Source organism: Barbatula barbatula (genome assembly GCF_947034865.1).
Source record: "Barbatula barbatula genome assembly, chromosome: 6".
NCBI lineage: Eukaryota > Metazoa > Chordata > Actinopteri > Cypriniformes > Nemacheilidae > Barbatula > Barbatula barbatula.
In genome coordinates, this window is record NC_136765.1 from 16,254,461 (window position 1) to 16,280,365 (window position 25,905).

A 25,905-nucleotide genomic window follows, 5' to 3' on the forward strand; every position below is an offset into this window, starting at 1 on the left:
TGTTTATTAGCCACAAGGATTGTCATTTTGCTCCCATGATAATCATTAAGTAATTCATTATGCTTTGTTAAATCGTGATAAGCTCTGGAAAATGCTGACAGTCAATCGTAGGGGATGCAAAACTTTATTCTGAGCTCGAACAATAAAACAGCGGGTGTTCCCTTCACTAATGACTCTTGAAATTGACAGCAACACAGCTTGATACATCAAACATGACTAAAAAGCCTCATGGCCTTTCTTCTCACCTCTGACAAGAATGTTGGTGGATTTCTTGGCGGGATTGCCCACGTTGTTACTGGCCACGCAGCTGTAAACGCCAGCGTCTTCAATGGTGATGGCTGGTATGGTGAGGGTTCCTCCATTGAGCACGCTCTTTTTTGGCAGCTCTTCTCCGTTCCGTACCCACGACAGGGTGGGGTTGGGCTCCCCTCCGGAGATAATGCAGACCAGTGTCACGGTCTGCCCAGGGTTGGCCACAATGGGGTCTTCCACCAGTAGCTTAATAGTTGGGGAAGCTGGGACAAAACAGGCAAAGTTTCAGATGAGAACAATTTTTTCCCCCAGAATTCTGTGAACTAACAATGTATCACTGTGACTCATGAATATGAATTACATATGTTTTATGAGGTGTAGCCCGGGCCATGTGAATTTTAGAGATGGACCTGCTTGGACCTAATGGGGTAATAAATCAAATTAAATCACATACCTGCAGTAGATGCAGGCATACATTATCACTACATGACAGCTGATTTTAAAGGAAATTAAAACAGTTTACGTGCAAATTTGTTAACAAGAAATACCAGCGGCATGATGGGTTCTAAAAGGTTTTTTGACTTGCTGTATTGGTCCATCCACAAAGCCTTTCTATCGCACAAAAGGTTCTTTGTAGTGGAAAATGGTTCTACTGTTAAGGAAGAAAGAAAATGTTCTTTAAGAACCCTAACTGAAAGGTTCTTTAAAGAACCAAGCATGGTTCTTCTACAGCATTGATGTGAGAAACCATTTATAAAGACTGTCATGATTATGAAATTTGGCTGATGATTAACTGCCTAATAAATAATTGTGATTATGGCGATTAATCGTCTGTTTTATGGCTCTGACAATTATTATGATTAATTGTCGTACAAATTGTCAAATATTTCTGTGTGCCAAATCTTTTACATAATTGACACAAATGATCGTAATTTTGTTATTTAAAGGTCTAGCGTGTCATTATTTGGAGGATCTATTGACAGAAATGCAATATAATATTCATAACTATATTCTCGGAGGTGTATAAAGACCTTCCATAATGAAGCATTATGTTTTTATTACCTTAAAATTCTTTATTTATTTCTATCTATAGACAGAGGGGTTAGGGGAGGAGCTTCAGAAGTGCCTTTTTTTCGAAAAATCTACAATTTTATGTACGATTCACATCATGTGATTTCATATGAATTAGCCACGTCGTACAATAGTTACGAATTCCTGTAGGAAAATTTTGGGTTACCCTTAAAAACAGACGTTTTCAAATAATCAGGTCAGACTTTCACTAATAATTTTGGCAGTCCTAACAGCCCATTTATAGACCCAAATCGATGTGTTACTCTGTCCCATAATGCACCAGGTGACCACATTGAATCTACCAACTCACATCCCACACAATCAAAGCCTTCCCCCAACCGCTCCTCCCAAAGCAAAACCAGCATGCTGTGCTATAAAGGCCTTCGAGTCGGCAAAGCAATCAGTCAAGGCACTGGATTTTGCAGCGATCACCATCATCATGAACCAACATGTTGCCAGAAATACGCTGAGATACAGAAATGCGAGAGAGAGAGGGATGGCTCAAGAAAAAAACAAGAGTGGGGGAGTGTGAGGAGAAGATAGAAAAACAGAGATGGCCAGAGGAAAAGGTCTTCAGACTCTATTCATTCTCTAATGGAATCCGTAAAGGTCAGGTCTTCGCTGCGGTAGCACGCGAAGCCCACAGAGACAGATAAGATGTGCGGGGAGCCGGCGGGCCATTTCCTTAAGAATATGGTTTTGCCATGATTTGAATTAACTGCGAGGCCGACGGTGGAAACATCAGCCTCAGGCATTTTCTCTAGCCATCAACCACAGAAAACCACAGAAAATGGACATGACCTACGCAATAACACATGCACTACGCATGTTGATTATAAGCCCACACAGCACTTGTTGTGACAAAAGCCTTAGGGCACTTTACTTTTAAATTGTCGGGCGGCTCAAATAAAGAGAAAGGACCATAATAACAGACAACATGATAGACGGAAAGGAGGTTTGCACCTGTTCTGTTTGTGAGTCTGAAAAGAACGCTTTTGTCTGGGATGCCACAGACGCTGCGGACAGAGGCGGTGCAAGTGTAGTTAGCATAGTCCTGAGGACGCAGGTTCTTTAACTTGAGGATCTTCGTTTCGCCCTGCAAAAAAGAAAAAGGTCTTTGAGATTCTTTGGTTTGTCCGGCAGTTTAAGTGATCGTCCCAAAAATGAAAATTCTGTCATCATTTCCTCACCCCCTACAAAGTCCTGTATCACTTTCTTTCTTCTTATAAACAGAAAAGAAGATATTTTGAAGAACAGTGACGGTACCCATTAACTTGGTTTTGTGTCCATAAAAGAAGAAAGAAAGTCATACAGGTTTGAAACAACACGAGAATGAGCAAATGATGACTGCATTAACATTTTTGGGTGAACTTTCACCCAACAAACAAAAACATTTGACAGTTCATCATAAATCAAAATGTAGTCTTTTTTTAACCCTGAAGGTGTTCGATAGCATTTCTGTCTTTGAGGAAGACAACGGGAGAATGTTTAGATTTTAGCTGAATGTTGATTTTTTTATTCATTACAAGTGAATAATGATAAGAAGCTGTCAGGCTCCAAAAAGACAATAAAGTCTATGAAAACATATTTTAGGTTTCATGTGAAACCTTTGAGCAAGGAACATACAGAAACGTAGTGGGTATATAAAATACACAAATACAAGACATCAAAAAAGTTTAGCCTTATACTATTCATTTATGGGTTTAAAAAAAATCTAGAAAGTCATCATCATGCATTTGAAATCCTTTTTTGTTTATGCTTACCAAACATTCAAAAAACTACTTAAAACCCTTCTGTGAATACTTGACAGACAAATGAAAAAAATATTCTCTCCACAGGTTTTGGTCTGGCTTTTGTTGAAACTAGCACTGTATTAGCACCTATTTTATTATTGCTCCTGTATGACATATCGCATATTGCTCCCTGAACTTTCAGTAAGTCGCTTTGGATAAAAGCGTCTGCTAAATGACTAAATGTAGATGTCAACTAAGATTCCTATTGTGCACTTTATTGCAATTCCAATTTACTATATATTGTGCACGAACAAACAAATTCAACCCATCAGTTATTGTGACACTACAGTGTACTTATTTTCAGAACTTTGAGTACCAGAACCTTCTGACATTATTTGTGTGGTGTTGATCCGCTCGCTAACCTGAGACAACGTTGCAGTGCATTCATTTCATATTCATAGTTCTAATGTTCCATGATTGATTCTCTGTGGGGAATAAAAAGACAGAAACGGGTCCCAAAATATCCTTGTCTTCTGACTAATTACCGGGATGGGTTCACTGTGGGCCGATCTCTGTGCCACATCAGATGTGACAGTAAGCCTTGTTTTGAAAGCATTTCTGTCAGATCTGATGTGCCCCCTTATGGACCAGATAACACTTCTGATGTCACGCCGCTGCTTGCTCTTTGACTCTCGTGATAGTTTTTCAGTTAATGAGAACTTTCATGCAAGAGCAATGAAGTTCATCTGAGGCAAATCGTGCATTCATATTAAAGTTAATAGGTGTTAAATTTAGAACTGATGTCAGCAATGACCCCTAAAAAATGTTTTCAACATGACCGTGTCAGGATCGTTTAAGTATTTACATGTAAAATAAGGAAATACCCCCACTTATACCCCCATAACTTTTACTATTTTTCCTAATGCATTAAGATGCACATATGGACCATCAAATACAGATGATCAGCATCTGTATCCAGTTCTCCTATACAGTTACCATTTTGCATAAAGACTAAACGAGTATCTTACCTGTGTGAAAAACGGCTCATAGATCTCCACACCCTTGTCAGAACCCTGGGACAGAAACTCCCTTCCCCGTCTCCAGCTGTACCGTACCGGAGGATTAGAATTGGCAGCACACCGCAGGAACACTGTTCTCTCATAGTAGAACTGTTCCTTTGCCTCTCCTATACTCTGGTGGACGGTCACGATGGGGTCATCTAAATCTGAAATTCAAATAGTAGGGTTGGTCACATTGTTCCAGAAATTCCCTGATATAGGCTTCTGTGGTGAAGGAGGTATTTAAAGAAACATTTCTTAAAATTGTTACCTCAATAATAATAATAATTTTTAGAGTGTCTCTGGGTACATTTAGAGAGCAAGATGCTTTAACATGTATGTGAGCGCTATTGAAATCCGCATGAGGATGACAGAAGTATGGATGTGAGTTATGACAGAATGTAAATAAAGGGAAAACTAGGTCATGGGTAAACAAATACATTATACTGAGATTGAATGCTCAATTTATGAAAGGCGTATGCTAGATGCTCTAGTCTAGACGAACACATATGGTAAAGAAATGGTTCCCAAAGGGGAAATAAAATTGATTACTTTATTGCGTAACTGACAAATAGTGGTAAATATTGCATTATAGATTGATTTAAAAAGGATATCTGCACAATAGCTTATATCAGAAAGCACAAGGGCACATAAACACAAGGTTAGGGATTCGATTACCAATAAACAACAAAATGAAAATACAGTTTGTAACTTGAATAAATGCCAAATGCATTCATGTATTTTTTCCAGTAACTGAAATCATTTTAGTCCCTGTTCCTTTTCAAGCTGCTTATAAACTGAAGTCATATATAGGATTGCTTGATCAGCCAAAAGTAACCTAATTTAAGAACTGCACTCATAAAACACTGGAACTCTTACACTATTAATGCCAAGGTCATGAATTTGATTCCAACTTAAGGGACACACATACTGTACTATACAAAGCGTCCATATCTTTAGTATTCACTTAAAATTCATGTTTTTTAAAAGCAGACTTTATTAATGTATTTGCTTTGTAAAAACCCAACAGTATGAAGTACATCCCAGCATTTAATAAAATCTGTGTGACTGCCAAATAAAATGAATAAAATAAGGCTTTAATGATCAAGTACAGCCATATTAAAATCAATAATTTTGTGTTTTTGTTTGTTTAGTTAAAAACAAGTAGGTTGATCATAAAAAACTGGGAAAAAAACCTAAAGTAATGCATGCATTACCATACATAATACATATATCAAATAAACCACTCGCCATCTGAATTTCTACACTTCAGTTATTCAGAGTATTTTAAAACCGTAATTTTATTCAAGAGCGACAAAGATTACCATAGAGTGCTCCAGTGAGAAGCCACATGCTTTTACTGTCCTCAAAGCTAAAACCTCATCTAAAAACCTTCCTCTACCCTAGCAAACTCTGCAGCTATCAGTAAAACACACCTTTCATAAACTTTACTCCTGCTCTCTCCAATGAATCAATAAATATCAGTAAATATTTTAAAGAATGTATTGACCGGAATTTTTACGTGGCAGGTAAAAATTTTATACTGACTTAACAATTTTCCAGCATTTATTAGTATCAAACATCTCATCCGATCGGTTAAAAAGATCAGTTATTTTAACAGCTAAAAGGGACAGTTCAGCCAGAAATTTTTCTTATATTTACATTCATTTATGTTCCTGCATGTCATTTCAAACCTGTACGACTTTCTTTCTTCTGCAGAACAGAAATGAAGATATTTTGAAGAATGTTGGTAACCAAACAACATTGGCTCCCATTGACTTCTATGGTCGCAAAACGTACTCGGTTACTTACGTAACCTCGGTTCCCTGAGATACGGGAACGAGTACTGCGTAGCAGGACGCTATGGGGGAAAACTCCTTTTTCTCCGATGACTGAAGCAATTTAAAAGCGCAGTGAAAACTGCACGGTGATTGGTTGGAAAAAAGCAGAGCTTTAAACCAATCGTAGCGGAGCTGCCGGACCAATGGCGATGGCACCCGCCAAAATGGGCGGGGCTTATGGCTATATAAGCAGACATATCGCCGTAGGGTCTTCAGGTTACTTCGACTGAAGCGACGACACAGCAGCTCGTAGCACGGCAAGGAACGCAGTACTCGTTCCCGTATCTCAGGGAACCGAGGTTACATAAGTAACCGAGTACGTTCCCTATCGATACTTCACTCGTACTGCGTAGCAGGACGCTATGGGGAACCAGTATAATCACGCCGTGCTACGGATGGAACGAAAAACGTAAATAGTCTCAGAGGCTGGCTCGGAGACGGAGAAAAGCAGGGAAACCCTGAAAACGGTAGAGGCCAAGCTAGAAGGTGGCCTAGACCGGTTATCGTCCCAAAGTAATTAAGTGCTGGCGTGGCCATAGCCATGGCTCAGCGACCTAATTCAAGCAGACAGGACCCGGGCCTGAAGGGCCGGTACGTCCAGATTGTAAAATCTTGTAAAAGTGGAAGGCGAAGCCCAGCAGGCCGCCGCACAGATATCTCTTATCAAAACACCGCTATACCATGCCCAGGAAGAGGCAACGCCTCTCGTGGAATGAGCTCTAACTCCCGTGGGGCATTGAAGGCCCGAGGAAGAGTAAGCTAGTGATATAGCCTCAACTATCCACTTCGATAGTCTATGTTTCGAGACCGAAGACCCCTTGGTGCGGTCGCCGAAGCACACAAAGAGCTGTTCCGACCGTCTGAATAGGGCGGAGCGCTCGATGTATATTCTTAACGCTCTGACTGGGCAGAGCAAACTGAGCTCTGGATCCCGCTCTGAGGAGGGGAGCGCAGAGAGCGAAATGACCTGTGCTCTGAACGGAGTCGAGAGCACCTTAGGTACATAGCCATGTCTTGGTTTGAGAACGACTCTGGCGTCGTTAGGCCCAAATTCCAGACAGGATGAGCTTACAGAGAGAGCCTGCAAGTCACTCACACGCTTCACCGATGCTAAAGCGAGAAGCAGAGCGGTCTTGAGCGTTAACGGACGGAGGTCTGCAGATAGCAGCGGCTCAAAGGGAGGACCCCTTAGAGCCCTCAGGACCGTGGGCAGATCCCAAGAGGGAACTGTAAGAGGGCGAGGGGGGTGTAGCCGCCTAGAGCCCTTCAGGAAACGAACGATAAGATCGTTCTTGCCCACTCCTTGTCCTCCGACGTGGGTATGTGAGGCTGAAATAGCCGCCACATAGACCTTGAGTGTGGAAGGGGCACGGCCGTTATCCAATAACTCTTGTAAGAATGACAGTATCAGTGATATGTCACAGGACACTGGGTCAGCGCCGCGTGTTGTACACCAGGAGGCGAAGACAGACCATTTGAGGGCGTAGAGGCGTCTAGTAGACGGAGCTCTAGCTTGTGATATGGTGTTCAGTACGCTCTCTGGGAGGTCCGTAGGCTCCCGTTGAGAGGCCAAAGGTGCAGAGCCCACAGCTCTGGCTGGGGGTGCCATATCGTGTTCCCTGCCTGAGAGAGGAGGTCCCGCCTCAGGGGAATGGGCCACGGGGCTGCTATTAGCAGCTGGGAGAGATCTGCGACCCAAGGCTGGTTCGTCCACAGAGGGGCTACCAGAAGCACTCGGTGAGCTTGATCCCTGATTCTCCTGATCGTCTGCTGTAAGAGCGCGATCGGGGGAAAAGCATAGAGGAGCCGGTTGGGCCAAGCGTGGGCCAAGGCGTCCCTGCCCTTCGAGAAGTACGTCGGGCAATGAGTATTGTCTTCTGAGGCGAAAAGGTCGACTTCCGCCTTGCCGAAGATTTGCCAGATTTGCTGAACCGACATGGGGTGGAGCGTCCATTCGTCTGAAGGAACGTTGCTCCGAGATAGCATATCTGCTCCCCAGTTCAGTTTGCCTGGAAGGTGAGTTGCCCTCAGTGAGCACAGATTGGACTGGGCCCATTCCAAGAGGTGAGAAACTAGGGAAAAAAGGCGTCTTGAGGAGAGGCCTCCCTGGTGATTTATGTAAGATACCACCGTCATGCTGTCTGATCGGACTAAGACGTGACGATCTTTTAGCACCGGTAGGAAGTAGCGGAGAGCCAACCATACTGCCTGCATTTCCAGGTAGTTGATATGGAGGCTTCTTTCCTGGTTCGACCAGAGGCCGAAGGCCGGTTCGCCATCGCACAGAGCCCCCCAACCCGTGTTGGAGGCGTCCGTCGTGACTACTTTCCGGCTGGACGTGGAGCCCAGAGGCACACCCTGCTCTAGCCAAAGGGGATCTATCCACGGGGCTAGGGCGGTCACGCAAGTTTGGTCCACCCGAACCCGTAGACGTCCAAGACGCCAAGCGTGTGGAGGAACTCTGGGCTTCAGCCAGTACTGTAGGGGGCGCATCCGGAGGATGCCCAGACTCAGTACCTGAGATGCAGAGGCCATAAGACCTAGCATTTTCTGAAAAACCCTGAGGGGGCGTGAAACCCCGGGTGTGAATGAGGCCGCAAGCCGTCGAATGACCAGAGCTCGTTCTGGCGAAATTCTGGCGGTCATGCGTTTCGAGTCGAAGACTGTTCCCAGGAACAAAATGTTTTGGCTGGGTGACAGCGCGCTCTTGGCCAGATTGATCCTGAGTCCCAGGCACTCCAGGTGGCTGAGGAGGAGGGATCTGTGAGACCTTAGCTCGTCCTCCGACTGGGCTAAAACAAGCCAGTCGTCGAGGTAATTCAGAATGCAGATTCCCTTCTGTCTGAGAGGGGAGAGAGCCGCATCCATGCACTTCGTGAAAGTGCGAGGAGCTAGAGAGAGTCCGAATGGAAGGACCGTGTATTGATAAGCAATTCCCTCGTAGGCGAATCTCAAGAATCGTCTGTGACGAGGGGCTATCTGAATGTGGAAGTAAGCATCTTCCAGGTCCAGAGAGAAGAACCAGTCCTCTGGGCGTATTTGCGAGAGGATCTGCTTCATCGTGAGCATTCTGAAGCGCCGTTTCATAAGGACGTGATTCAGATGCCTGAGATCGAGGATGGGGCGGAAGCCGCCGTCCCTCTTTGGTACTAGGAAGTACCGGCTGTAGAAGCCTGACTCGGTTTGGTCTGGGGGAACCATTTCTATGGCTCTTTTTCCCAGTAAATTCCTCAACTCCGTGCGCAGAACGTGAGAATTCGAGTCCTGCACTCGGGTGGGGACGACCCCGCGGAAGCGCGGGGGTCGACGAGCAAACTGGAGAGAATACCCTTGGGATATTATTTCCAGAACCCAGTCTGACACTCCGGGGATGGCTCTCCAGGCCTCGGCCCGGGTGGCAAGGGTTTGTGTGTAAAGGGGAGATGCGCCGCCTTTTGGGGGCTTGACTCCCAGGAATAATGGAAGAGGAAGCTTGCTCTCTTTTTGACCAAGTTTGTGTTTTATTAAACATTTTGCAGACTGTGGTGTGGGCGTTAGAAAAGGCCCCGCACTTACAACATTGCATTTTATTAAACACTTTTTGCCGGCACCCGGAACTGAACGGGGTGACCAGGCAGACATGAGAGCGGTTTTTGAAGGAGGGCCGGCTGGAGCGGGCCCTGTAGCCTTCCTCTTCCTGACAGCGGGCTCAGGACGGGGCCTGAGGCGCGGGGTCCAGCGTGATCTTAGGCCGGGGACCCTGTCGCTGAGGGTGCGGGAAGCGCCGTCCAGAACGGGAGCGCTGACGGCTGTCAGCTCCCGAGGCCTTCTGAGCAGCAGGGGTTCTCACCGGCTGTTGCGTCGAGGCGGGTTTAGGATGGGTCGCCGCTGGCCGAGATCCGGGTCTTTTAGGCAGAAAATGTCTCATGGCTTGCGAAGACTTCTGCGCTGCCGTAAAACGCTCTGCGAAACCCTCCACCGCCGGTCCGAAGAGGCCGGTCGTGGAAATAGGAGCATCCAGGAAGGGGACCTTATCCGCATCCTTGATCTCCGTGAGCGTCAGCCATAGATGACGTTCAAGCACCACCAAGCTGGCCATGGATCTGCCTATCGCCTGGGCCGTGGCCTTGGTGGCGCGTAGAGCAAGATCCGTCGCGCTCCGCAGCTCTCTGAAGAGCGCAGGGTCGGGGTCGGTCTCATCCATGCCTTGGAGGAGCTTCGCCTGGTAGACCTGGAGCACTGCCATGGAGTGAAGCGCTGAAGCCGCCTGGCCTGAGGACGAGTATGCGCGTCCAGCGAGGGCCGAGGTGGTCCTGCACGGCTTAGAAGGATGAGACGCTTTAGCCCTCCATCCGATGGCGGCGGGCGGACACAGATGTGCGGCCACCGACTCATCGAGGGGGGGTAGCTTCTCGTACCCTTTTTCCTCAGCGCCGTCCACGGAGGTGAGCGCAGAGGAGGAAGAAGGTCGAAGACGGGCCGAATAGGGGGCGCGCCATGACTTCGTGAGTTCGCCGTGAACTTCCGGAAAGAACGGTGAGTTACGTTGACGAGGAGCCTGACGGCGCCCCGGCAAAAACCACTCATCCAGGCGGCTGCGAGTGGGTTCCTCTGGGGGAGACCACTCTAAACCCAGCTCGTTGACGGCCTTCGTGAGGACCCGGAAGAGCTCGGAGTCCGCGCCGGGGCCGTGTCCGCTGGGTTCTGGAGACGGCGAGGGGGCGGGGTCATCCAACGAGCCCGCTAACTCCTCCCCGTCTGAAGCCGCTAACGACATGGCGTCGTCATCCTCCGGTTCATTTCCACCGAACGAGATCATGTCACAGGCGGCCGCCAGTGGACGCTGATCTGCTCGGGTGAAACAGACCGGGGAAACATCTCTCTGAGGGGAAGGCGAGGCACGGCGAGCCGGCGTGAGCTCGCGTTTCCCCGAGCGCTTTGCTCCTCTACCCCGCTGCTTCGGTCTCACAGAGTCCTGTGAGAGCAGAGGCGGGGGGGATCGAGGGGCGGAGTCACTCTCTGAAAAGAAAGCTATCCGCGAGCGCAGAGAGGAGAGACTCATACTCTCGCAGTGAGAGCATTCCGTCTCTTTTAGCGCGTTCTCTGCGTGGGAGAGACCCAGACATGAAACGCACTCGTCGTGACCGTCGACGGCGTGCAGGAAAACCCCACACGAGCGACAGGGACGACGCGGCATTGTAGCGCAGTGAAAACTGCACGTGAATGCCGCAGGAAATTTGCTCTAACACTCTCTGAAAAGAAAGTGTGGAAAGTCTTGCTCTTTTAGCGTCGCCGGATAGCGGCAGGGAAAAGACCGGCTGCAAGCGAAGCCGCTCTCAAGCGAAGGCGCCAACAGAAACCGCCGGAGCGAAGCCGCTGACGAATCCGCTGGAGCGAAGGCGCTGAGCCGTAGTCGAATCCGCTGCAGGTGCTCTCTCGACGGCGAAGCAGTCAGTCTCGGGAAGCGAAGACGAGTCGTCGCTGAAGGAGAAGAGATCTGAAGACCCTACGGCGATGTGTCTGCTTATATAGCCATAAGCCCCGCCCATTTTGGCGGGTGCCATCGCCATTGGTCCGGCAGCTCCGCTACGATTGGTTTAAAGCTCTGCTTTTTTCCAACCAATCACCGTGCAGTTTTCACTGCGCTTTTAAATTGCTTCAGTCATCGGAGAAAAAGGAGTTTTCCCCCATAGCGTCCTGCTACGCAGTACGAGTGAAGTATCGATAGGGAACCACAGAAACATTTATCAAAAACACTTCTTACAGGCCTGAACAACATTCGGGTTAACAAATGTTTGTAAACGTTTATTTAAGAAAACTATCCCGGGCAGCTTTATTAGCGTACTTTAGAACATCCGTGGAAACCGATGCTGGTCTAAACTGGCCTTTTCATCGTGCCAGCTACTTGTTTAAGGCCAAAAGACTGACAAATGTCAACCACTACTGATTTATTCATGATCCAGTGATGGGATTTTCTAAATCAAAGGTGGATTCGGATCACCACTCCTGACCAAACGTAAACCCGATTTAAATCAATACCTTTATTCCCCATTCACTTTAAACTAATGACTAGTGACTGGCGCCACACTTACAAGACAATACCGTCACTCCAAATCGAAGCGTTCGCTTGTTTATCAGCAGTATGTTGCATGTTCTCTATCAATGACATGTATCTGGGCTTTGATCACTGCATTAGCAGTAGCGTGGCCATGATCGATAAAAGCGAGTGCCCACCAGCCAACAGTCCACCATGAAACTGGAATAAAAATGACAAGCTGAGGCTTGTTCTCTAATTCAAGGGTAATGACTTGCTCCTCACTGCCTCCCCACGGCAATGCCGCCTGCCACCGCCCATCGCTGCTCCTATTCATCTCTCCGTGCTACCGTAAATCACTTTACAACATCTATGGCTCCTACATGTCTGTGGGGAACACACGCTACACACAACTCCTTTTTATGACAGGTCGTGATAGCTTTTGATGGTTTGATAGCAGACGAGTAAACATTTGAAACTTCTGGAGCTGACGTACTGACGGTGATGCTTCTTTGAAGAATAATCTTCATTTTCATATCACTCATTTTGCTCATTCATTAAAACTATCATTTAATGCATTTCGTCATCTGTTCCAATGTACTTTGCATTTACATGCATTTGGAAAAGAGCTGAGAGATGAATACACATACGGTACAGCGTGCATTTATGGTGAGTCATATAATAAATGTCACTGTCTGGCTTTTGATGGCATAGAAACTGTGCTAGACTGTTAATACATGGAACAATGTACAGTGAGGGAAATAATTATTTGATCCCCAGCTGATTTTGTAAGTTTGCCTGCTTACAAAGAAATGAAGGGTCAATCATTTTTATGGTAGGTTTATTTTAACTGATAGAGATAAAAAATACAGGGAAAGATGTTCCATAAAGGTTATAAATTGATTTGCATTTCAGTAAGTGAAATACATATTTACTCCACGAGCAGACCATAACTTTGTACTTGGTGGAGAAACCCCTGTTGGCAAGCAGAGAGGTAAGACATTTCTGATCACCAGGTTTGCAAATGTGTCAGGAAACATTTTAGTCCACTCCTCTTTATATCTTTAACGTTTCTTGGCGGTCGCTTAGCAAATTGGAGTTTTAGCCTCCTTCACAAATCTTCCATAGAAATAGGGTCTAGAGATTGGTTAGGACATTTAAGCCCGGTTTAACAATGTTGTCCATCACATCCTTTGAAATATATTTGGTCTGGACCACGGAGTTGGAGAGGATGAAATGGAAGATACAGATTCTGTTGGCAAGCATCTTTTATATACATAACAAGCCGATTTAGGAGTACTTTCTTAAAATGACAGGACTAATCTGTGGTCCATATAGGCACATAACCAATCTTTTAAGCAAGAATTCTTGCTGGTTGGTTGGGGATCAAATACTTATTTCACTGACTGAAATGCAAATCAATTTATAACCTTTATATAAAAACAATCCCCAGATTCTTTTTACATTCTGTCTTTATCAGTTAAAATAAACCTACCATAAAATTATAGACCCTTTATTGCAGGCAAACTTACAAAATCAGCTGGGGATCAAATAATTACTTCCCTCACTATATGCTTCATTTAAAAAACAAAGACTTTGAAGATATAATTCACCCAAAAATATAAATTCTGTCATCATTTACTCACTACTTGTCATTTCAAATCTGTATGACTTTCTTACTTCCACAGTACACAGAGGATGATATTTAGAAGAATATTGGTAACCAAATCATTGCTGTGCCCATTGACTTGCATTGGTTTTGTGTCTATGCAGATAGAAATGAATGGATATCAATATTCTTCAAAATATCTTCTTTTGTGTTCTGCAGAGTAAAGAAAGTCATACAGGTTTGAAATGACAAGAAGGTGAGTAAACGGCGGTTCACTAAGGCAGTTCACAGGTGGCATAAATGCACAAAAAAGAACATGTCACAATGTTTGTAACATTATGTTTATTCATTAGGTATATAAGTAATACGTTTACATGATATAACTAAATGTTACCTATATTAATTTAGTTTGGTGTATTATTAAATATAATTTATTATAAAACTTAAATTAATATTCTTTGTCTTGAAACTTGGCAATGAATACTACATCCATTGTTGCCACTTTAAAGATAAATTGCTTCCCGATTTCCCATTTGTATTTCACTTCGGATGAAAGCTTCTGCAAGATGACAAAATTTAAATGAAAAGTGTATCTTTGACTAAACAATAAACACCAGTCAGTAATTACATTGATTTAAGTCTCCACATCCTCAAGTAAACAGTAACAATTCTATTTAGAGTCAGACATGACTCAACACTAAAAGTAACAACTTTCATTTCAGTCAATGTGTCTGATAAACTTAGTTACCACTTTGTCTGATTCTTTAATGTCTTTAATACAATTTTCTCTGAAAAAAAAACATCTAATAAGAGTAATTCATCCGCAACTTAGATTATATTTTTTTCTGTTTGCTGAGAATTGACAAAGCCAAAGAAAATATTGTTGTCTATTTATTATATTTGTAATATTTCATTCATTCCACTCTGCAAGCAATCTCTTTAAGCTACAAATGGTTCTGTAGATTCAGCAGTGAAATGGTTTTGTGTGCTATAGCGTTGTCATTAACACATTATGTTCTACATCATTAAATGACCCCACAAGTGGTCTTTTGCAAGTAGTTATTTAGCAGATGCCGTTATCCAAAGCAAACATTCAGTACATTACATTTATTACCGGGACAATAATTGCTCAATGGCACAAAGGTTACAGCTTATTACTAGCTTGGCTCAAAACAGGAGGTCAGAGTTTGGCTGGTATGCATGGCCCAGTTAGCGCCCGCTGGTAGATGCCGTAAATATACCATCTGCTTGCAAAAAGCATCATTCTTCACTAATGGCCATTCCAAAGTAGGCACGTATTAAAACATAAATTCTTTCAAGCAAATTATGGCCATTAACAAACATGGCGGATTTCCAGTCATGTACTGCAATATATATAAAAGGGTACACTAACAGATAACTTTCAACAAGTATTTTAGACCTCTAAGGTGTAAGCTAGAAACTACACTACCCCGTTTTTTATGAAACATTTTTCCAAAATAGTGTTGTAATACGTATATGGCATAGTGCAGTTAATGGGAGCTATATTAACATTCTAGCCTATTATAAACAATGCTGGAAGGTCATTCAATGATATGATTAATTATTTACATTCCTCAATGTAACAATGTTCAAAACAAAGTAATGAGCAAAGGTTTCCAAAAACAGTATGCTGCCTTTACTTTTCTACAAACCATGGTAGGAAAATTGCTTTATAAATTTCCTTGTTTTGTTGAACACAAACAAAAATTTATTTTGAAGAATGAAGGTTACAAGCATTCATCTGAATATCTCTTTGTTCATCAGCATAAAGACATTTATATAGATTTGGGATAACTGGAGGGGGAGTAAATGATGACAGAATTTTTATTTTTGAGTGAACTGTCCCTGTCTACTTCTTGGAAAACCGATCTGAAGTACGACAAAAAGGTACAGTAAATACAACCATGGCTATTGCTTTCAACTCGATTATTCTTGATACATAACTTAAGGATTTAAGTGGAGTGTTGGATCAAGGTTGAGTATCTGTCTTTAAAACCTCAAGAAAGATGCATACACACTCAGCAAAGGCTAATCTGAAGCTATCGTTGACTCGCATGAGTGCGTGTCAAGTGTTTGGGGTTTTACCGACAGGCGGAGGAGCTTGTTAACTCACAGTAAACGTCCACTCGTATGGATTTGATGGCAGGGGTGCCAAGGCCATTCTCAGCCTTGCAGTAATAGCGGCCGCCCTGGTGTCTCTGGATGCGGGTTATACGCAGCGTCTCATTGAATACGCTGGAGTCCTGGAAGCGGTCAGTAGCGCTGCCTGCTGTCTTGGTCCATCGTATCTAAACATTGGGAGAAAAAAACAAAAAAACATCGACTGAGTAGGAAAGAGAATATAAAAAGGACAGAATTCAATTACACACTCATGTTTCAACTGCTAAGTACCCATCCTAAAGATGGAACAGCGTTCGCATAAATCTAACTTGTCGATATTTCTTAAAAAACACAGGACATAAACTTCCCACACATTTGGATTACAGAAAAGAAGAATGGCTTTAAACTCACAGGCAGCCCATTTCTTTAAGAAACTGTTGGAGGTTTAGCATGTTATCACATTAATTAAAAACAGAAAAACTCATTATGATACTGATGAGTTTTAAGTATTTAATCGCATTTACTATTTATTTTTACTTCAGAGTATAACAGGATATTTATTATTCATCAATAGTTGTTTAACTTGTGAAAAGTGAACGTTCCTCACACACAAAAAATAGAAAATATGTAACACTTTTATTATTAAATATATATTCCGTTTTTCAGAATGTATTATTTATAGATATAGGTGTTCGTGTAAAATGATCGTTTTTGTTTAATTCTGTGAATGATCAAAAATATATCTTTAATTTCAAATAAAAATATTGTTTCTATTTGCATTCATATGCATAATATAAGGGACCAGGTAAAAAAATTAAAGAAACGATGCTCTGTATTTTTTCAGACCCCAAATACTGGAAATAAAACACATTCAAATTCTCCTTTTAACCAACACAACAGTGATACAGTTGTTGTACATGTATTTAACCTTTTTTATCAGTTTTCATGTGTCTTGTCATGCTATCAGTCTTTCAAATTGCTGTTCGATGTTACTTCTGAGGTTTGATTTCATGTATATTTTACAAAATAAATAATACAATATTTTTATTTAATGAATCAAACATTTTGTTTCAAACATGGTTGGGTCTTTTTACTATTTTAAAATCAGTGATGTAGTCATTCACTGACACATTGGGCACAATTAATACTATGTAAAATGTAGTATTATCGTAAGCATGAAATCAAAAATGATTGTTCTTAATTTTTTATGGAGCATTGCAACGTTTATGAATGGCGAGACTTCCAACGGTCCAATTAATTACAAGAGGACAAATATTTTCCAGGGCAAGCAAACAAATATTGTGTATTTACCTTATGTTTTTGTCCTCAAGACCAACAAGCACACGTACAAATACAGCATAACCGTGAAGGAGGCATGAGGAGGCCAGGGAAAGAGAACTACACTCTCTCTACACAGGGGTAGAGAGAGAGAGAGAGTGGGGGGTCTGTAGCTCCCTGTATGTATACTCTATCTGCCAACCAGCCAGACAAGTGGAGCAAATTGCCCATTCAAGCCTGGCTTGGCCTTACTGAGTCCTGAGTGAGACTTACTGTGTAGATGACCTACATTACAACAGAACCCTCCTTTATCATCCCCGCTGCTCAAGAACCTGAGAGGGGGGTCCAACTCAGCTTGAGTCCGGCTACACAGATCAATGCAACGCCTTCCTCTTGCAAGCACCAACATCCTCACCCCAAATATTAGCTCCTCTCTTATTTCATCAGATGCATTATCAGTCTTTTGCCCGACCGTGAGTCTGTTTAAAGTCCAAGAGAGTGGTAACTTTTGGAAGTGGCAGAATTAAATCCCTTCCATGCTTTGCTGAGGATGGAGGATGGGCAGATTTGTTTACATACAAATTGGATGTTGGTCAGGAATAATAAGGGCTTAGTTACGCTGGCTTTTCTTTGTGAGCTTTAACGGTAAATAAGGCAACTAAAAACTGCTTAGTCCAGTATGTGTGCATGTGTTGAGGTATAGACTATAGCTGACAGCACACAAAGAGGAATTTTGAGTTTCGGGGGTGAGATAGTGGAACAGGGTAATCATTTGTAGATTATGCGAGAGCAATTCGGTACAATACCCAGACTGACTCTGAGTGAGACTGTGTTTTCACTTAATTTAAGACTTGAATGAGGGCATACAACCTACATTTTCTGTATGAATACTCTTAAAGGAACAGTAACATTATTTTACTTGACTCTAATTTCATTAAGGGGATAGTTTACACACACAAACAATTGTTTTTTTGCTGATCCAACATGTTATTGTACAATATTATAATATTGTCATACATATAGATTTGATACGTTTCTTCTGCTTCTGTGGTTTCACTCTTTGAATGATGAATACAGACTACTGCCACCTGCTGTAAGATAGTTCACACAGGTGCAGAAAATATGTGCTTAGGTTGCTGGCTGGGCTTTTGCATCATTTTTGGGTCCAATGCAGTTTGTTTTTCTCAGCGCTAGTTCTTTGGCATCATTTTGGTTTGTCCTGGGTACACACGGGGTCATTGTACGGCTTCTCAAGACAAGGTAACACTTAGGGTGCTGTGGAGAGTAACAACCTATAGTTAACTATATGCTTTTATGTTTGGATAATAGCAGCACACAAAAAAATATGCGGCAGAAAGAAAGCAAACCATAAGGGTTTCAATGACTTGAGGGTGAATAAGTGATGACAATAGTGTAATTTTCAAGTGAAGTATTCGTTTAAATGTAATTCTGTTCATTTTAATTAAATAATTTTGTACACTTGTGTGGATATTATAAGGACATTAATAATGAGGGTATCAGCTACACAGCTACATGTTTGAGCAATTTAATTCATCGCATTATAATGAGATTATTGCTATCCCTCAGATTCAACTCAATGAGATAAAATGCCTCATTAAAAAGACATCTGCTAAGACTTCAAAAGTGTACTGACTAAATAAGCAACACAAATAAATCAAAAGTCTCTGCGCCTTAGAATATTTTTCTGTGTTAGTAGAGATCATGATTCAAGCGATATGCTGAGGTGGGAGGCGATAACAATTTGAAGGCAACCCACTGTCTTCAAGACCAAAGTGCCTCCATAAATAGTCACAAGACTGTGGAAATGACAGGCCTCCAGACCTCATGTCATACACTACAGAGGAAATGTTTTATAGGGGAAAGGAGGGATAGGATTTTTTTATAATGCAGTCACCGCTTCAGAAGGCAATGACCGACCACAGTTCGTTCGCTAACCGTCTGATGCATATTGCACACAAAACTGGGAAAGCGCTTACAGTGAGGGAAATAATTATTTGATCCCCTGCTGATTATGTAAGTTTGCCTGCTCACAAAGAAATGAAGGGTCTATAATTTTTATGGTAGGTTTATTTTAACTGATAGAGACAGAATATAAAACAAATCAGGGGAAACAATGTTATATAAAGGTTATAAATTGATTTGAATTTCAGTATGTGAAATAAATATTTGATCCCCGAGCAAAACATAACTTTGTACTTGGTGGAGAAACCCTTGTTGGCAAGCACAGAGGTAAGACATTTCTGTTTATCACCAGGTTTGCAAATGTGTCAGGATACATTTTAGTCCACTCCTCTGTTAAACTTTTTCTCCAATGACTGAAGCAATTCAATAGCGCAGTGAAAACTGCACGCTCATTGGTTGGAAAAAAGTAAAACTTTAAACCAATGGTAGCGGAGCTGCCGGACCAATGGCGATGATACCCGCCAGAAGGGGCGGGGCTTACGGCTATATAAGCTGACGCATCGCCATAGAGTCCTCAGATCTCTTCTCTTTCAGCGACGACTCTTCTTCGCTTCCCGAGACTGACTGACTTCGCCGTCGAGAGAGCACATGCAGCGGATTCGACCTCCTGCTCAGCGGCTTTGCTTCAGCGGCTTCGTTCAGCGGCTTCGCTTCGGATCTCGCAACGGATCTCGCCCTGCGCCACCAAGGCCACGGCCAAGGCGATAGGAAGATCCATGGCCAGCCTGGTAGTGCGTGAGCAAGGTCCCCTTCCTGGATGCTCCAATTTCCACTACCGGCCTCTTCGGACCGGCCTCTTCGGACCGGCGGTCGAGGGATTCGCGGAACGCTTCATGGCTGCGCAGAAGTCTTCGCAGGCCATGAAGCACTTTCTGCCGAAAAGACCCGGATCCAGACCCGTGGCGACTCACCCTAAGCCAGCTCCGACACAACAGCCGGTGAGAACCCCTGCTGCTCAGAAGGCTCCTGGAGCTGACGGTCGTCAACGCTCCCGATCGGGAAGGCGCTACCCGCATCCCCCACGACAGGGTCCCCGGCCTAAGATCACGCTGGACCCTGCGACTCAGGCTCCCTCCTGAGACCGATGCAAGGAAGAGGAAGGCTACAGGGCCCGCTCCGGCTGGCCCTCCGTCAAAGATCGCTCTCATGTCTGCCCAGTCACCCCTTTCAGTTCCGGGTGCAGGCAAAGTGTTGATAATGTGCAAAGTTGTAAGTGCGGGGCCTGTTCTAATGCCCACACAACATTCCGCAAAATGTTTAATAAAACACAAACATTGTCAAAAAAAGAGCAATCTTCCTCTTCCATTGTTCTTGGGAGTCAAGCCCCCAAGAGGCGGCGTACCTCCCCATTGCACCCAACCCTTTGCCACGCGGGCCAAGGCCTGGCGAGCCATCCCCGGTGTGTCAGATTGGGTTCTGGGTATAATATCTCGAGGATATTCACTCCAGTTTGCTCATCGACCCCCGCGCTTCCGCGGGGTCGTCCACACCCGAGTACAGAACTCAAATTCACACGTTCTGCACACGGAGTTGAGGAACTTACTGGACAAAGGAGCCATAGAAATGGTTTCTCCAGACCAAATCGAGTCAGGCTTCTACAGCCGATACTTCTTCGTACCAAAGAAGGACGGCGGCCTCTGCCCCATCCTCGATCTCAGACATCTGAATCGCGCCCTTATGAAACTGCGCTTCAGAATGATCACGGTGAAGAAGATCCTCTCGCAAATACGCCCAGAGGACTGGTTCTTCTCTCTGGATCTGGAAGACGCATACTTCCACATCCAGATAGCCCCCCGTCACAGGCGATTCTTGAGATTTGCCTATGAGGGGGTTGCATATCAGTACATGGTCCTTCCATTCGGACTCTCTCTAGCTCCCCGCACTTTCACAAAGTGCATGGATGCGGCTCTTTCCCCTCCCAGACAGAAGGGAATCCGCATTCTGAACTACCTCGACGACTGGCTTGTTCTAGCCAAGTCGGAGGACGAGCTACGGTCCCACAGATCCCTCCTCCTCAGCCATTTGAAATGCCTGGGCCTCAGGATCAACTTTGCCAAGAGTGCACTGTCCCCCAGCCAACGTATATCGTTCCTGGGGGCAGTCTTCGACTCAAATCGCATGACTGCCAGAATATCGCCAGAACAAGCTCTGGCTATTCGACGGCTTGCGGCCTCATTCACACCCAGGGTTTCACGCCCCCTCAGGGTTTTTCAGAAAATGCTGGGCCTTATGGCCTCCGCATCTCAAGTGCTGAGTCTGGGGATCCTCCGGATGCGCCCCCTCCAGTACTGGCTGAAGCCCAGAGTTCCTCCACACGCTTGGCGTCTTGGACGTCTGCGTGTTCTGGTGAACCAAGCCTGCGTAACCGCCCTAGCCTCGTGGAAAGATCCCCTTTGGCTAGAGCAGGGTATGCCCCTGGGCTCCACGTGCAGCCGGAAAGTGGTCACGACAGACACCTCCAACACGGGTTGGGGGGCTCTGTGCGACGGCGAACCTGCCTTCGGCCACTGGTCGAACCAGGAACCAGGAAAGAAGCCTCCACATCAACTACCTGGAAATGCAGGCAGTATGGTTGGCTCTTCGCTACTTTCTGCCGGTGCTAAAGGATTGCCATGTCTTAGTCTGATCAGACAGCATGACGGTGGTATCTTACATAAATCACCAGGGAGGCCTCTCCTTAAGACGACTGTTTTCCATGGTATTACGCCTCTTGGAATGGGCCCAGTCCAATCTGCGCTCACTGAGGGCAACTCACGCTCCAGGCAGACTGAACCGGGGGGCAGATATGCTATCTCGGAGCAACGTTCCTTCGGACGAATGGACGCTCCGGATTTCGGTTCAGCGAATCTGGCAAATCTTCGGAAGGCAGAAGTCGACCTTTTCGCCTCAGAAGACAATACTCATTGCCCAACGTTCTTTTCTAAGGGCAGGGACACATTGGCCCACACTTGGCCCAACCGGCTCCTCTATGCTTTTCCCCCGATCGCTCTCTTACAGCAGACGATCAGGAGGATCAGGGATCAAGCGCACCGAGTGCTATTGGTAGCCCCTTTGTGGAAGAACCAGCCTTGGGTCGCAGATCTCTCTCAGCTGCTAGTAGCAGCCCCATGGCCCATTCCCCTGAGGCGGGACCTCCTCTCTCAGGCAGGGAACACGATATGGCACCCCCAGCCAGAGCTGTGGGCTCTACACCTTTGGCCTCTCGACGGGAGCCTACGGACACCATATCCCAGGCTAGAGCCCCGTCCACTAGACGTCTCGATGCCCTCAAATTGTCTCCTGGTGTACACCACGCGGCGCTGACCCGGTGTCCTGTGACATATCGCTGATACTGTCATTCTTGCAAGAGTTGTTGGATAACGGCCGTGCCCCTTCCATGCTCAAAGTCTATGTGGCAGCCATTTCAGCCTCACATACCCACATCGAGGGAAAAGGAGTGGGCAAAAACGACCTCATCGTTCGTTTCTTGAAGGGTTCCAGGCGGCTACACCCCCCTCGCCCTCTTACAGTTCCCATTTGGGATCTGCCCACGGTCCTGAGGGCTCTAAAGAGTCCTCCCTTTGAGCCTCTGCTATCTGTGGACCTCCATTCCTTAACGCTGAAGACCGCCCTGCTTCTCGCTTTAGCATCGGTGAAGCGTGTGGGCGACCTACAGGCTCTCTCTGTAAGCCCATCCTGTCTTGAATTTGGGCCTAACGACGCCAAGGTCGTCCTCAAAACAAGGCATGGCTATGTACCTAAGGTGCTCTCTACTCCGTTCAGAGCACAGGTTATTACGCTCTCTGCTCTACCCTCCTCCGAGCCCCGGCTCTATAGCCACGCCAGCACCTAATATTTTTTGGGACGATTAACCGGACTAGGCCACCTACTAGCTTGGCCTTCTCCGCCTTCTCAGGGATTCCCTGTTCTACCCCGTCTCCGAGCCAAGGCTCCGAGACTAACTGTGTTTTTCGTTCCATTTGTAGCACGGCGTGATTATACTGGTTCCCCATAGCGTCCTGCTACGCAGTACGAGTGAAGTATCGATAGGGAACGATCGTTTCCCTGAGATATTGTCGTCGCTTCAGTCGAAGTAACCTGAGGACTCTATGGCGATGCGTCGGCTTATATAGCCGCCCCTTCTGGCGGGTATCATCGCCATTGGTCCGGCAGCTCCGCTACCATTGGTTTAAAGTTTAACTTTTTTCCAACCAATGAGCGTGCAGTTTTCACTGCGCTATTGAATTGCTTCAGTCATCGGAGAAAAATTTGTTTTCCCCATAGCGTCCTGCTACGCAGTACTCGTTCCCGTATCTCAGGGAACCGAGGTTACGTTAGTAACCGAGTACAGTTTCTTGCCTGTCGCTCAGCAAATTGGAGTTTTCGCCTCCTTCACAGATTTTCTATAGGACTAGGGTCTAGAGGATGTCTAGGACAGGTGTCGGTAACCCGTAGCTCTCCAGCCGCATGTTGCGCTTCTGCCCCCCTGCTTCAGCTCATTGCAGTCTTTATAAGGCCCTGTTTGTGCTTGGAAATAAGATGCGTTTTGGTCGATCGGATCACAAGTGGATGAAAAAGGCACATACCTGTTTGCTCCTGCCACAGTAATCCGTCTATTTTGTCCACTTTGACCACTTCTGTCCTGATTTCTTCACGAAATATCTGATAAAGCTTACACATTTACCCAGTATTTGCATTTATAGCTATTTCGTAAGAATAGACGAAATAAGTGCATGCAATGTACATATGAGTGCGACCGGCGATGACAGAAAAAACATTTCTGCTTTGACGTGTGAGACAGCGCCGAACACTGTGTGCGTGTGTTAGAAATGGAATGGTGAGAAAACATTCTGCTTGTACGTTTTCTGTCTTTAACCCAAACTTTTAGGTCTTTAGCCTGCATAGTTTAAATCCTAGCACGCTTCTAATGTTTACTGATGATGTCCGTATGCGGAGAGTGGACGGTCTCTAATAGCTGTTAATGAAACGCAGAAAAAACAAAAGCCAAAACAAAAGTTCACAGAGAAAAGTCGACACTAGTCTTCTATTGCAACACTCCCACTTATTACCAAGGACAACATAATAATTTATAGCTAACATATAAATACAATAACAATCGCACTATATTGTCACCTTGTGGTACAACTGGGTAACAACTACCTTACATGCATAACAACCTGTGTTAAAGTAATTTAAAGGTTCAAACAAAAAAGAGCTATTTTGAGCCATCTCCTTACCAAATAAAATGTGTCTGGAGCCGCAAAATGGCTCTTTTGGTCGCAAAGGTTGCCGACCCATGGGCTATGACTTTTAATCTACTTCTCCTTAAACCGCTCTTTGGTTGTCTTGGCAATATGTTTTGGGTCTTTGTCATTTTAAGGGCACATTATTTCCCTCACTTGTATGTGATGTCTGACTTTATGGGTTACAATGTACTTCTAAACTGAGTATACATTTCATGGGTTTTCTGCACAAATGCTCATGGAGTCTTATATTCTTCTAATATTGCAATGTCTTTGTGTGTTGTTCTTCACAAGCAGAATTATTTTTTAATATGCAACCAGTATATGCCATGTTATATACAAATAAATGTGTATTTATTTTCATTTTCAGTTAAGTATTCTTTAGACATCGTATCGTGAAGAAATTTTACCGAAATTTCCATCACTTTCAAGCACTCTTGATTTTTAAGCGCTTTCAACTCAAGGACTCTCAAGCACTCTTGAATTCCAGCGCTCTCATGCCCTCTTGAGTTGTTGCTATTGAATTGTTGCTATGAGTTACATTGTCCAATGGTACGTGCACTACATAGTTCACAGGCTGGGCAAAAAGACGTTGTGCACTACACGGAACAACTTTATCTGTAAATGACATCAAATGATAATCACTTCAAAAGCAGCTTGTGCAAATATTATAATAGCATATTTCAATAATTTAAGCACTTTTTCAAGTACCTCATATATAACTGTTTTAAAGGTTTTAAAAGGGCAATTTAAGTACTTTGAGGACCTTGTACGAACCCTGTGGCTTGTAAACTACAAAGTCTCGAACACATTCAATAACATAACGTTGCATTTAATAATAAAGGAAATTATGATATAATATAATGTATATACATAATGTTTAAGCATTTCCGTGCTTTAGGCTGTCTAAATCAGGACCCTGATGATAGTTCAGAGACGATAGCCTCAGTATGTCAAATGCAGACAGAATGCCCATAAAGAGCTCTATATATAGCCTCCAGCTTCCGCAGTCTATCATAAAGCAGCCCAGGGCTTCTCCTGCTCTGGCTCTCATTGTCTGTGGGAGGAACTGAAACAAAAGGCAAACCTTAGAAAATAGTGTTTTAAAGGGTCACAGTAATTACTGATTAATGTTCCTCAACATGAATTAAGATTTGACTGCTGCATGGTCAGAAAGCAGTTTTAGATGACCCTGGTGCTAATTTGACTGAGAGAGATTTTGGAGCAGAGCCACACATAATCATTCATTAAGACACACAGCGAGTGTGTTTAATCTGAATTATCAAGAGTTCAAGACTAAGAACAGCAAGAGCTAAGAACTCTTTTGTCTATAGAAGTCTAATTATCTGTCATTTACATCCAGCCATTCATTCAGTCTGTTTACTGGTTGCGTCTATTCTGTATTCAACTATAAAAAATGTACTCAGAAATAGATTTAAACAATGTGGGAGAAGATATGAACTTAAAAATAAAATTGGAACCACAACAACACATAAATACATTTACATTTAGTCATTTAGCAGACGCTTTTATCCAAAACGACTTACAAAGGGTTCGGGGAGCAATAAACAAAGAGCAATAGTACAATAGGTGCTAATACAACTCCAATTTTTGTTTACATTATTGCAAATGTTTTAATTTAAATGTACTCTTGTTCAATTACAAAAAAAAGGATTTATTATTATAATAATTTGGACACTAGGACTATATGTATTTAGTTTACA

The 25,905-nt window shown here is 44.2% G+C and overlaps 1 protein-coding gene across 1 annotated transcript in view; it reads right to left on the bottom strand.

Moving 5' to 3' along the window:
* mdga2a (MAM domain containing glycosylphosphatidylinositol anchor 2a) overlaps positions 1 to 25,905 on the bottom strand; it is a 132,169-nt gene that overhangs the window by 68,715 nt on the left and 37,549 nt on the right. The window contains exons 3-6 of the mRNA XM_079459242.1: positions 15,712 to 15,886; positions 4,085 to 4,281; positions 2,287 to 2,419; positions 246 to 515 (exon numbers count right to left, since the gene is read on the bottom strand). Coding sequence (XP_079315368.1) covers positions 246 to 515; positions 2,287 to 2,419; positions 4,085 to 4,281; positions 15,712 to 15,886 — 775 coding nt within the window. The remainder of the gene's footprint in view (positions 1 to 245; positions 516 to 2,286; positions 2,420 to 4,084; positions 4,282 to 15,711; positions 15,887 to 25,905) is intronic.